This window comes from Myotis lucifugus, unplaced genomic scaffold (assembly GCF_000147115.1).
Source record: "Myotis lucifugus unplaced genomic scaffold, Myoluc2.0 scaffold_0, whole genome shotgun sequence".
Taxonomy (NCBI): domain Eukaryota; kingdom Metazoa; phylum Chordata; class Mammalia; order Chiroptera; family Vespertilionidae; genus Myotis; species Myotis lucifugus.
The window spans coordinates 53,378,505-53,393,073 of NW_005871048.1; the positions used below are offsets into that span (position 1 = coordinate 53,378,505).

General features: G+C 42.6%; 1 protein-coding gene across 1 annotated transcript in view; it reads left to right on the plus strand.

Moving 5' to 3' along the window:
* The window catches only part of MTRR (5-methyltetrahydrofolate-homocysteine methyltransferase reductase), a 31,591-nt gene extending 22,166 nt beyond the window's left edge, over window positions 1-9,425 (plus strand). Inside the window, 6 exon segments of the mRNA XM_023752159.1 lie at window positions 1,462-1,504; window positions 2,159-2,345; window positions 5,346-5,464; window positions 6,539-6,631; window positions 6,731-6,913; window positions 7,862-9,425. Of these exon segments, the coding sequence (XP_023607927.1) occupies window positions 1,462-1,504; window positions 2,159-2,345; window positions 5,346-5,464; window positions 6,539-6,631; window positions 6,731-6,913; window positions 7,862-8,006 (770 nt within the window). The 3' untranslated portion in view covers window positions 8,007-9,425.
* Window positions 9,426-14,569: the final 5,144 nt, after the last annotated feature.

Sequence of the window (14,569 nt, forward strand, 5' to 3'; positions counted from 1 at the left end):
CTGCTCTGTGTGTGACAGGGTATGGAGCCCCAACCCCCCTGATGGGCCCTGCTCTGTGAGTGACAGGGGGCAGCGCCCCAACCCCCTGATCGGCCCTGCTCTGTGCATGACAGGGGGTGGCGCCGCAACCTCCCCATCGACCCTGCCTTGCGTGTGACAGAGGGCAGTGCCCCAACCCCCCAATCGGCTCTACCCTGAGCGTAACTAGGGGTGGCATCGCAACCTCCCGATCCGCCCTGCTCTGTGCATGACGGGGCGGTGCCCCAACTCCCCAATCGGCCCTGCTCTGAGTCCGACCAGGGGCTGCACCTAGGGATTGGGCCTGCCCTCTGCCACCTGGGAGCAGGCCTAAGCCAGCAGGTCGTTATCTCCCGAGGGGTCCCAGACTGCGAGAGGGCACAGGCCAGGCTGGGGGACCCCCCCTCCCCCCCGAGTGCACAAATTTTTGTGCACCGGGCCTCTAGTATAAATATAAGAAGGAAAAATATTTTAAGCCTCAGTAGTTCCCATAATTTGTAAAATAGTGGTCTTTAATCTTTCTGGGGTCATGATCTTACTTCAAATCTGAAAACTCTGAACATTCCCCTCAGAAAGCTGCACACATACACTCAGAAAATTTAATGGGTTCCTTGACCCTAACCTGCACTCATGGACCCTATTCTATAACATCCTTTAGTTTTAGAAACCAGCCCTTAGGTAGAAATACTGATTTCAGATTGAGAAAATACAGTAAGTCTGGTTTACTTTAGGAATTGGAGAAAAGTATTCAATAGTATTTTATTGTTTCTTTTTTTTCCCTTTCAATAGTATTTTACATTGTGCATTTACATGTGCTTAAAATATTATTTAAAACTAAAACATTTTTTAGTATATTTTTATTGATTTCAGAGGGGAAGGGGGAGAGAGAGAGAGAGAGAGAGAGAGAGAGAGAGAGAGAGAGAGAGAGAAACATCAATGATGAGAGAGAATCACTGGTCGGCTGTCTTCCGCACTCCCCCACTGGGGATCAAGCCCACAACATGTGCCCTTGCCCAGAATTGAACTTGGGACCCTTCAGTACTCAGGCTGATGCTCTATCCACTGAGCCAAACTGGCTAGGGCTAAAACAAATTATTTTTAATATTCTAAATAAAATAAAAATCAAATGAGAACTTGAATTTTTTTTTTAAATATATTTTATTGATTTTTCACAGAGAGGAAGGGAGAGAGATAGAGAGCCAGAAACATCGATGAGAGAGAAACACCGATCAGCTGCCTCCTGCACATCTCCTACTGGGGATGTGCCCGCAACCCAGGCACATGCCCTTGACCGGAATCGAACCTGGGACCCTTCAGTCCACAGGCCGACGCTCTATCCACTGAGCCAAACCGGTTTTGGCGAACTTGCATTTTTTTATCCCTTATATAGCATTTATTTTTAGTAGCTGTGAATTAATGATTGCTTATTTTTATTTTTTCTAGAACACCTTCCTAAGCTCCAGCCCAGACCATATTCATGTGCAAGGTACTGATATTTATTAACATGACATATAGTATCTTCCTCCCAAAATGTTATGAAAGTCCAACTTCCAAATCCTTCACATTTATTCAGTGAAATCTTACCCGATTGTGGCGACAATAACAGGCATAACGAGGAGTGAAGCTGACCAGTGTCAAGACTCCTGTCCTCCCGGAGGTCACAGAGTAGGGGCTCTTCAGTGGGGCCGTACTCCCACTTCTCTAGGTCCTCCTCCTGCCGCCGTTGTTGTGTGCCCAGCAGCCTTCATGGGGCAGTGGAGGAGGGTGGGGAGGAGCAGGAAAAGTGTATGAATCTTATCTAGTCTTGAAGGCAAACAGGTTATTAGAAACTTCCCAGAATGTTATCACAAAATGGGGGGGAGGGGGGACTTTTAAGTAGCAACAGAATTCTTCTCTCTGAGGAGTTAGAAGGTACATTCGCGCTTAAGGGAATACAGGAAGGAGCAAAAGTAGGTTTACAGTTGTTCATACGGAAATAATACAATAACTTATCAGTAATAACACAAAAATAATTCTGTTTCTTGTACTCACAACTGAACCTACTTTGCCTCTCCCTGTATTCTCACTGCAATAAAAAAAGCTTAGTTTGGCCTGAATATTTTAGTCTTAACAGTGTTTAAAAATGTGTGTGTCTTTGCAGCTCAAGTCTGTCTCACCCAGGGAAGCTTCACTTTGTTTTTAACATCGTGGAGTTTCTGTCCAACACCACACCCGTGGTTCTGCGGCGAGGCGTGTGCACAGGCTGGCTGGCCACATTGGTTGAATCAGTTCTTCAGCCGAACAGGCATGCATCCCATGCAGACGGCGGGAAAGCCCTCGCTCCACAGGTACTAGGAGTGTGCAGTGCTGGCATCATTGAAATTATGTTCTTTGCCTGGTTAGAAAGAACATATTGTCTCCCTGCATTATCCATTAGATTATGCCATACTTGAATTTTTAAATCCCTGTTGGAAAACATTGCTTTCACTCCCTGTTCAGTGGTCCATGCATTTCATAAATGTGTAAGCATGAATTTTATATGATACAGTTTTCTCTTTGCTTGTCATATTCATAGAAGATTTCTGTGAATATTCTTGGTAGATTGGCACAGGATGAGTCAGGTGAATATTAAAAACAGCCTCATTTTATGTTTAGGCTGTATCCTGTGTCCCAAATAATTCCTTTTAGGAATAATAATTCCTAAAATATTTCCTCAATTGACAGAGACTGATTTTATGTCCTTCAGTCTGGGTGGTAGGAGTTTCACTTGCCCCTGCCCCTACCCTTTTGTCAGCCATGGTGTGTAGATTCGGAATTAGTGCTGTTAGTGAGGAAACTGTGGAGGATCACTTTTAAAACCCATAGAGGAAAATCTTATTCGATTTATTATAAACAAACTGGACATATTTCTATCTAGATGTAGTGACATCTTTTATATTTTGATACAGCACTCAGCAGAATCTCACTCAAGACCACATGCATAGGCAGCAATTTAAAGTTGTCCCTCCCAGCCCATATGGATGACTGAAATTTAAAAAACAAAACAAAAAAACTTCAGGCTTTATTGTGAAGTCTTTCTCCATGGCATTGAAGAAATGGCTGTGTCATTTGTAGCATTATCTTATGACTGGTGGTTACTACGTTATTGGAGTTGAAAAGGTCACAGCCCTTAGAGGGAATTAAGACCTCTGGTATATACTTGATAGTGCCTACAAGAAGCCTGCTGGTTGAAATTGCCCTTTAGCTTGGTATTTTCTCAGTCTGCTGCCTGAAACAGAGGTGCTTTACTCATGTGTGTCTGTCCATCTGTCTGTCTCCATCTGTTCCTCTCCTCCCCCCTCCAAACTCCTATATTTATTATGTCACAACAAAATATTGAGAACCTGAGAAAATTCCTTTTTTGAAAAAAAAAATAGTACTAATGTCAAAGTATTATGTCACTTCATGATCATATAAAAAATAGCTGATAATCTCCAAAGAGTTAAAAAATAGAGTATATCCATAATGTATCACAAACACTCAGCAGCGGTGCCTTTCCCCTATTCTTTCTTTCCTCCTGCCCTTTTTCCCCTCTGTCTTTCCCTACTTTAAAAGATTTTTATTGACCACCCAGTATGCAGACGCCAGAGGTGCAAGTAGAAAGGATACAATTTAACACTAAGTTTCATGGTGCTTAGTATACCATATGCTATTAGGAAGTGTGGAGAATGTTAAGGGCATGACCCTCCACCGGCGGGTAGGTAATACAACTGTTCACAGTTATTCCTGCCCACCCGCCCATTAATGTTTAGCCTCCGCCACATCTGAGCAAGACCTGGTGGTGTGGTGTGACTTCTTCCCTCAGTCTTCCCTCTGACGTAAGGACAGGATTGTCCAGGCCAGGCCTGCTCCTTGGGCGAGATCCCAAGTGAAGCAGATGCAGGTAGCAGAGCCTACCTGCAGCCTTTAAAGAGAGCCAGAGTGAGTGTGTGGTGTTGTGGACCCTCTGAGGTTTACTGCAGCAAGAGCCGGCTGCTGCTCTGGTCTCCTTGCAGCACCTAGAACATAGAGAGCAGGCCCTCGTTAGCCATCCCTGCCATGCCCATCATGTCCGCCTTATTTTGTTTTGTGAGACTTAATGACTGTCATTCTAGGGATATGTGTTTGTTGATTGTATTTTCCACCCACTAGAATGTGAGTCCCATGAAGATGGATTTGGTTTTACTCCTTTCTCTATTCCTCATACTTTTCATAGAGTACCTTCAATAAAATTATTAAATGAGTCAAATGAATAGACTAATGTGATATTAATTACAGTCTCATTCCAAAATGAGAACAATGATTTGACACAGCTCTGCCAATTCTTCTCTTAAAAAGTAAGTCCTGTCGATGAATTTCATATGATTTTCCTTAAATTCAAGATTGAAATATATACAGTAAACTTGGACTATAGAGTGGATTCCTATGTTCTTAACTCTTAGTGTCCACCCAGCATAACTTGGGCATGTGGCAAAGTGAACCTGGAAAAAAGTATATTTACCAACTGATTCCTTGTAAGCACCCCAGCACATGATTTAGAAGAAAAATAGTGAAAAGATTTTATCTGTCTCCACTTATTTTTTTAGTTTTGCACAAACACAAGTAACATTGGACCCAGCATACCATAGCACAATCTCTAAATCTTCAGAGCAAGCTCTTACTTTCCCCTTTAGTTACTTTTCACTTAAAACTTTTCACCCCATGCCCTAACTGGTTTAGCTCAGTGGATAGAGCATCGGCCTGCGGACTGAAGGATCCCGGGTTCGATTCCAATCAAGGGCATGTACCTTGGTTGCGGGCACATCCCCAGTGGGGGGTGTGCAGGAGGCAGCTGATCGATGTTTCTCTCTCATCGATGTTTCTAACTCTCTATCCCTCTCCCTTCCTCTCTGTAAAAATTCAATAAAATATATTTTAAAAAAAAAAAAAACTTTTCGCCCCATCTTAATGTTAATGTTGTTGAAGAGTCGTGTCTTCATTGTTTCTGCTTATCTCCAAAATGCATGCAATGGGTGAAATGCTAGGAAACAGATCTTATTCATGGAACTAGAAAAAGATTATATAAGTCATGTTCTACCTCAGAAATATCATGCCTGTCATTTTTAAAACACCATAGATGTGGATGGAAAATAAAAATGTGTAAGACAGGCTTATTTCTCTGTAGTGACAAATATGTTCATGGTTTCAGTAAGATGTAATGCTGCTGTTTAATTTTATGATGTTTCTTTTAGGGGAATTTGCACTTTCTGATTTCTTAGCAAATATCATGTCGGTTATAGGCTTTGTCTAGGTTTTCTTTCATACTGATGACTGTTGGGTTACTGTTGCAGATATCCATCTCTCCTCGCACAGCAAACTCTTTCCACTTGCCGAATGACCCCTCCGTCCCCATCATCATGGTGGGTCCGGGAACTGGCGTAGCGCCCTTCATTGGTTTCCTGCAGCATAGGTAAGCGCTGTCTGGCTGGTGAGCACATGAGCACATGGATGCCGTGTGGTCCTGGGTGGGAATAGAACAGAGAGCATTTTTGTTTCTCCCTTGGTTTTTAGGATAGCATTGGATTTTGCTTATAAAGTTTTTATTTGAAAAATTTATGATCAAATGTGCGATAGCATAACAATTTGTCACCACGGGAAAAGTAAAGATGCCGTCTTCTGGAGATTCACTTTGTGCTGGAGCTTCCCTTCTCACTGCAGCACTTTCCTTTTCTCCCTGGCTGTCCCGTGGCTTGGGGCACTCGCCGCTGGAGACACATTTCCAGCAGAGCTTCATGCTGTGATGCTGTGCAGGCTGTCCCATCTATTAAGTAGATAAAATTGGTGGTGACAGCGCCAATTACACCAGAAAGCCTTAAACATCTATAATGTTCAGTGGATGATACTAATGGATATAATTTTTTCTGAGAACAGAATTGTTTGAAATAAAATAAATAAAATGTGTTTCTCTCCCCATATGTAAAATAATAAACAGTTTTTATGTACTGTCCCCCAGATATGGGAGTAATGCAATTTGGACATAATCTAGACATAATCTTGCTGTCATTTTACTATTTTACCTTAAGAAAGCGGAAGAGTGATGGCAGACACACTCGGCATGTCTCATTGGTGTGCCCAGCATTTCTGACACTCCACAACAGAGCGTTCTTCCTTTCAAAGCCCTGTGCCACTTTCCAGTGTATTAATTGAGAGTTCATTTTGTTCATACGATTGACATTAATATTGAATGTAGAAGTCAGTCTAAGTTTCACAATGTGGTGGTTGCATTTTCCATGTTACTAAGATGTCCTGTAGAGCTCCTAGGTGTCTACAGCTCAGAGACGCTGACTCATTGCAGTGTCTGCTGCAGGGCCGAGGTGCCCTGAGGAGAGTAAAGTGTTAATTCAGTGAGTGAACTTTCAGAGACTTCAAGGTAGAGTTTACAGACAGTTCTGGGTTGGCTGGTGGAATTTCCTAGCCAAACAGAGAGATTGGTTGTATATACATATTCCTTAAGTTAAACATCTCACCTTTCTCTTTCACGTAGAGAGAAACTCCAAGAACAGCATCCAGACGGACACTATGGGGCGATGTGGTTGTTTTTTGGCTGTAGACATCAGGAGAGGGATTACTTATTCAGGTACTCTACAACTCTAGTATTGTCCGCCTCAACCACGGGGGTGCGATTCTTATTGCAGACTTTTCAACTTTAAATCACAAACCTTCCGGTGTATTTCAGAGAAGAGCTCAGACATTTCCATAAGCATGGAATCCTAACTCACCTGAAGGTTTCCTTCTCAAGAGACTCTCCTGCCAGGGAGGAGCAAGCCCCAGTGAAGTATGTGCAGGACAACATCCAGCTTCACAGCAAGCAGGTGGCAAGGCTCCTCCTTCATGAGAACGGTTACATTTACGTGTGTGGGTAAGCAGTCCTCATGCTCAGGTGCCAGGTAGGGGAGGCAGGCAGTGATATATACTAAAGGAGCAAGGCACCAATCGGGTAATAACCCAGACACGGAGGGAGGAGAGATTATATGCTTAAGTACAGGAAGAGAAATATAAGTTCTGAAATGACTTTAACATGTATTTTACTGTAAGGGGCAGGTCAGATTCAGTTCCTGAAGTGCTAGTGTCCTGTCCAACACTTCTTTCATTTAACAAATATTCAAGTGCCTACTGAGTATTTGGCATTGTTCAGATGATGAGAGGTATGAAGATAAATGAGATACACTCCCTGCCACCAGACAGGGCATTCCCTGGGCGGGGAGCAGGTGACCAGATGCCTACAATATAGCAAATGCTCTGCAGGGAACTGCAGAGCATTGGGGAGGGGGGCACCTCACTCTTCCTGTAAATGAACAGAGCTGAGACACGTCAAAGCATTGAGAGAAGGGCCAGGCACATGGACGTTCTCAGTAAGTGGGTCTGCCAGTGCGTGTGTGTGGGTGTGTGGGTGGGTGGGTGTGCGTGTGCATAGTCACACACACACATATGAAGCCTTAGACCTGTAAAAAATCTTATTGCCCTTGGGATGCAAGTGCCACTCTGTGACTTGAGAATTGGGGAGGGAATGAGAGGTGAGCAGAAGCCAGATGGGAAGGTCCTTCGACACTTAAGGTTTGGGCCGCTCCCAGGACACGGACATTGAAGGAGAGGAGTGTAAGCTGTGACCAGTGCGTGTTAGAACAGTCACTGTGGGAAGGCCTGGTGTTGGGGGGGTGACGGGGCTGGGAGACATCTGGGGACTCTTTGTGGAGAAATGGAAGGAGGACTAAAGTGTAGTGATAGCGGCGCCTTAGGTTCATGAATTAAGGAAGATTTGGTAAAAATTCCTGTGTTAAACATTGGTACTATTATTTCTTTTTTCTAGAGATGCTAAGAATATGGCCAGGGATGTAAATGATACCCTTGTGGAAATAATAAGCAAAGAGGTTGGAGTTGATAAACTGGAAGCAATGAAAACTTTGGCTACTTTAAAAGAAGAAAAACGCTATCTTCAGGACATATGGTCATAAAATCAGAAAATGAAGAGAGTTAAGGTTGTTTTTTTGGCTGACAGTACTAAACGACAACTTCACTGAAGTTTGAGACTTTCGATTTTTAAAATTAAAAAAAAAATTAACTTTTCTTAGGGAGAGTGGGGAGTGGATCACTTAATAGAATAACTAACTTCCAGTTCAGTTTTCCTTATCCACCCCTAATCCTCCTTCCCTCCCCAAACCAGCCTGTGGCCTGTAGGCCTCCTGAGCTGAGGGGCAGCCCTCACTCCTCCACCAGCACCTCCCTCCTGGGGCCACTTCTACATCCTGGGGAACTTCAGGGAGCCTGTATCTGTGCATGTGGTGGCTTCCCGATGTGGGATGTGGGCACCAGAGTCCCCCAGGCAGATAGTTAAATCTGGGAACTCATGTTGCCAGTTTTATAAATAATGTAAAAATAACTTATCATTCGTATATGAAATGTACCATAAAGAGTATGTGTTAAAATGACACATGTATAGCATATCTGATTATGTTTCTATTACGTTATCAAATTTTTATTTTCATTCCCAAAACTATATTTCTAATAACAAATGTTTTAAGGTAATGCTTATAGGGAATTTTTTGTGTGTGATCCTAGAAATGTAAAATATATTTTGAAATTCTACTCTGGCATATGATTTCTTGATCTCAGTTACTTTTTAACATCACAATTCCAGAATTTAGGAAAATTTGCATTCAATTTACAGATGTGAGCAAAAACATATAGTAAAGCTACAACCTCTTTTTCCTCCCTCACATCGCCCCCCCCAAATCTTTTTATTTCTCCTTTTGGCATGTTTTGTAGTTTTTCCACATAATTTAACTTACCCCATGATCACTCAAACTGTATCTTAGGCTTAAAATGTCTACTTAAATTAATGAAAAGAAAAGAAAAACATGTTTAAATTTTACCATTTCTTAACATGTTATATCTTCACTATGTTAAAATGCAGAAACTGGAATACAGAATGTCCCGTATATAACTGTCATTCCTTCCTTTTCACTGTTTTTGTTATTTAAAAAAAAAAATGCTCTTTCTTCATTGTTTAGCTTAGTACAGTGCCTCAGAATCTCCAAGGGTGATGGAGGTTGCTGAAGGGTATTTTCAGTCTACTGTCAGATATTAATCAAAATTTGAAGAGGAATTGGTCAGGAAGGTTTTGTTGCCTTTAACTTGCAGTTTGGCCACGTGGGTCACAGCATCCCTGGTGAAGCAGTCCGCCAGCTAGGGAAACAGAGAGATCACTCATGGTCGGCATGCACCTTCCTGAGTCCTCCCGTGGGCAGCGTGCGCTAGGACCTGTTTTGGGGACTGAAGATACAGCCAGTGTCATCACCACTCCATTTATTGCAAAGCAGACTGCCCAGCATCTTTAAAATCACATTAAATTGAAGAGAAAATGCATAATGGTACTTCTCTGTGTATGAATTATATGTTAATTTCTGAGCATTCACCCTTTTATATTTCAATTTTCAGATACATATAACCAAAACTAATCTTTGTTCAAATATTGCCAAGGACAAGTGCAATACTCATTCACAGAAGGCATCTTTTATCCCTCCCCTTGAACCCCATAACTTCACCCCCTACACACACACACACACACACACACACAATATATGAGGAACCTGGCTTATAAGTGCTTGAAAACCTTGTGGGTCTCTATGGTTCAAATTCTATTCACAACACCACCACACTTGGGTCTGGGTTTTCTGAAAAGGCCATACACACTCCTCCGCCTCCACATGCAGGAGGAGACCTGTGTGGCTGTGTCGGCAGACAAGGCCTGTCCCGGAAGACGGAGGCTCTTGTCGCTTGTTATATTACCCTGCAGGGGCCGGGATCTCAGGGGACCGAAAGGCCAGTCCCCAGACAAATGGAAATAATTGCTAAGAGATGGGGGCCAAAACAAGTGAATAGGAACACAAAGCAGAGCAGCTTTGCAAAGGGAGCAAGCAGAAAACTGACGAGGGAGTTGAAGTTCTCCAATTTACCTTAATACTAGATGCAGCTATTTTTTCAGCTTTTAAAATTTAGCCCCGAGGACAATGCAGTTGGAAATGACAGCAGGATCCCATAACGTTGACTTTGAACCTCAAATGCAGGAATGACTCAGGACTGGGTTCTGTTATAAATGCCCACATAAACCTCACATTTCCAACAGCTGTATTCTCTCCACACCCCCAATCAGTTCTGAACCTGGATGCACAGATTGGGGGTGGGGACCATTCCATGAGATAACGTACATATCAGTGTGAGTATTCATTGCGAAATGGATTGTAGGAAATGACATGGGCGGTGTGTGTCTCGGCTCCTTGGTGTTGCATGACTGGAAAGATTGTGAACGTGCACATTTAGGCTTTTATTTGGAGAGACATGGGACATAAATTTCCAAATCACAGGGCTGGTTAGTGGGCTGTGGCACCAAGTTGGCAAGGGTTACATCCCTCTGAGGCCCTGGTCCTCTTCTGTAGACTCAGTTTCCCTCCTCTGATACACGCTATGATATTTCTCCTTAGTGTGTGGGTTATGCAAGCTTGAGCTAATATAGACAGAAGAGGGGGGAAACTATCAGCAAATGTTCTGTTGAGACAAAAGATGGATACTATTGTTTTTGAAATTATAAAGTTCTAGGCAAATGACTGCATTCTTATTGACAATACGCAGTAAGATGGTTTCCATAGCTTAATGACTATGTTTATTTGATCTTAAGAATGAAAGTCTTTCCTTTAATCATTTTAATAATATTGGGGGGTTTTTTGGCTATGTGATTTTATACAAAAAAGGGGAGTCACTTTCTCTAAGAGATTCTGATATATTTAGGAAAATGGAAACCAGTCATGACTTTTATTTTAGAGAAGAAGAGGGTCCTCATGTCTCAGGCTTTTAAAAAAGAACCATAACATCTACTGGATGCCAGGTCGAGGCACAGGGCCCCGGACATCTAAGTCATTCGTAGACACCCACGGTATCATCAGTACCCTGGCGTGAGACAAAGCAAAGGCCAATCTTTGGAAAAATACATTTTAACTCGATTTCTCACTGTTACTTTTATTCCCTTATTTGTAGTGAAAATGGCATTATTCTAGACAATTAGTAGCTTTCACCTTTACACCTCAGTAAGATATAGGGACAGAAATGTAAGAGTGTTTCTTGTCTATTTAAACGTGATCTACTTTTAATTCTCATTTTCTAAGTGAAAAATCAGGACGGGGAGGACAAATTTGTGCACTCATGAAACGTGTTTTATCCTTGGCTGCTAAAACACGGGTCTGTCTGCTCGTTGGCCTCTTCATTGTGGGTTCATGTGTGACCTGGCAGAGAGCATGCATGAGCTCCAGAAGGAACTTTACTTGTTCTGACAACTTCCCTGGAGGTCTCCTGGATTGGTTTCCTCTGCAGGGGATGGACAGCCGTGACTTTGACACGGAAGAGCTGAGGCAGGAGCACGGCAGATCACAGGCAAGCACTGTCCAGGGTTCCACAGCTGGAAGTGAGCATTTTACCTCAAGCTGGGGATTTCGCTGAGGCTGGTGCTATGGTTTCAACTGGAGGGACAGTGCTGGGCAGCTTCCTGCCACTCCTCAAGGCACTCCTGACCAAAAACAACCATGTGAAAAGATAAAACACGAAGTGAAAACATCAGCACTACAGACTCTGTGTTTTATCATATAACAAGTTTCTAAAACGCCAAGTCATGCAAAAATAAAGATATTTAGGTATTTTTAAAGAAGGGCTTTGTCACCCCAAATGCAACGGACCTAGTGAATCTGAGGAGCTCTGGGGGTGCTGGGTCAGGCTCAGCGACATGAAGTCACCAAGCTTGGGTGTTTCCTTCCTCGTTTGCCACTTTAGGCATGTTTCTGTGCCACAGCTTCTGAAAACGCACTTGGGCCACCTGAACTCTCCTCCTTCAGGAACTTTTCACTAAGCCCACTTAAGTAGATTCTGACTAGAATTGGCATTAATACTGGGGAAATAAAGAGGAGTCCTTGTGTGTGTGTGAGGGGCAGGCAGAGATTCTAAAGAAACTGAAGAGGAATGAGCAGCGAGAGGGCGTGAGGGTGTCCTAGGTGTTGAGAAGCCTCGGTTCTTAGCAAGGGTTAGTTCACCAGGATCTGGCACAAGCCAGGGGTCTGGCCCCATTGACTTATGGAGTAATGCCCAAGAGAAAGGAAGTAAATGTAGAAAATGGTCAGAGAAGTAGGAGACCTAAAAAGATGGGGACCTGGGCACCCCAAGCCGAGTGTTATGGAGAGTCCCAGTGGGGACCCATGATCTGTGTGGGTAGAAAGAACCTTGGACTAGACCGGATCAATTGCTCAGAGTGCAGGGGAGGGTGGGGGGGTGGGGTTCAGATTTCCTGCAAAATGGTGAAAAAAATCCTAGGAATCAAAGCCTATGTGAGTGTCTCCACTGGAGTCTTTGGTAGTTAGTGGGACTAAGGGAACCACGAGGCCACGGTGAAGCTTGGAGATACATGAGTGGCTTTACAAACAATGTTTCCCTGGTGGGTGCACTACGAAAAGAATTCGAACGGGGATTTGCTTTATTTGTGGTAGCTGTAGGGGCTGAATATTACCTGAAAAAAAAATGAGCATCACTGAAAACAGTACCTGAAAATAACTTAGTGGCTTTTTTTGTGTGTGTGTGTGTGTGTGTGGCATCTTAACTATTCTAAAAATAAGACTTCTTCAGTAAAAAAAAAAAGGAAGATGATGGGACCTTTTTGTTTATAGCATACCACCTTGTTACTCTCGTTTCTCGCTCCCCACCCCCGCACTCCCCACCCCCACCATGAAAACTAAGCTCAGTGGTAAGATTACAGTGGTGAATGCTCATGCTGGTGAGAAGGCTAACCCCTATTTTTGTAAAAACTACTGTTTGAAATTCTCTGCTATTAGATGATTCTTATTCTGTGAGTCAACTCTGTTATTTTTAGATGGCCCCTTGCTCTGTAAATTTTTGCTTTCTAGCTACTTGAATAATAGGGAAGATAAACTTGGCTGTCTAACCTTGTAGGCGAGTCATCTGAAGTAAGGTCTGGAAAACCCCTTATTTGGGAGACAAAGGGGGTAGAAAGATATAAATAAGGAAAGCTTCCTCCATGTTTTTGCCCAGAAATTTGGGAGACATTTCCCTCTGGGCCCGCTGGTGAATAAACGGTGTAACTCCATTTTTCTGGGCACTGCTTGGTTTTTCTCCGGTCTTCTGTAAGCATCATTTCTTCCATAACACTGGTACTTCATCAACTTTGTTTCAGCCATTAAGTCCCATCAGCCAAAAAACTGATTTCCTCCATCTCATCTTTCTTTTTTAAAATATTTATTGATTTGAGAGAGAGACATCAATTTGTTGTTTCAATTTATTTATGCAGTCATTGGTTACTCCTTGTTTGTGCCCTTACTGGGGATCAAACCCTCCACCTTGGTGTATCAGGATGATGTTCTAACCAACTGAGCTACCTGGCCAGGGCCCTTAATCTCATCTTTTTAAATCTTCATTCCAAACCAGGCTCTTGTTTGTAGATTAGAATTTTATTTCAAATTGCAATGGCCTTTATAGGCTTATTTTTCTGTTGTAAACAAAAAACCCCTATATTTTGAAGCTGTACCATTTGAAACATGCCTGCCAATAAGCAAGCAAACAGACCACCACCAGAAGGGAACTTTCCTCATAAGGAGCAAGGGGGACATGGCTGTGGTAACTTGAATGGGAGTGTCGCACCCCTTGGGAGTTATGGGTAAGGATGGAAACACATCATAGAATGGCATCGCTCTAAGTGCAGTGGCTTTGATAACATATTAAGTAGAATACAATTCAATTATGTAAGGCTCATCCAACAAGGATTTATTTAAATTTAGCTTGTGCCCTTGAAACATCCTGCTAGTCTGGCCTTTGTAAAAGACAAACCTAACCTATTTATTTTCCTCCTCCCTCCCTCAACCCTTATTGAGACAAATAAATAAAAATAAAACTGGTAGGCCAGACCAGAAGACTGGATATAGCTATGATTTAGACTTGGCTAAATATGTTTGGAGAGACATTTGTGTTTAAGGTCATGAGGGACCAGTTAATACAAGGAGACAAATGTATCTCCAAGAAGAGGCTGATGGTATAAAGGAGTTAATTGATACTTTAACCTGCTGTATAAAGGAGTTAATTGATACTTTAACCTGCTGTTTCTCCCGAGGGTGGACATATACAGTTGAAACTTCTTACATTTATGTTATAAGGTTTCCTTTATTTTATTTTAAAAGCATGTATTTATAATCAAGTATTAACTTTACCCAAGGAACTAAAAATAGTAGGGGAACCAAGGAAGGTAAACATATTTCAAGGCCGTCTTTATTAAGAAACTCCTTGGGCGAGCAGAAATGCTTTCCAATTGCTCACATCAAATTCTAGGTCCTAGTTAACTTCAGCTTCTGTGGTTGAATTGTCCTGTAACTGGAGTCTTCTGTTTCCTTAGAGAGTAGCCATACCAGAATTCCTTGGGAGAAGTCACTAAAAAACACTCCTTAAAGGCACAAGACAAAGGGAGGCCGAGAGCATG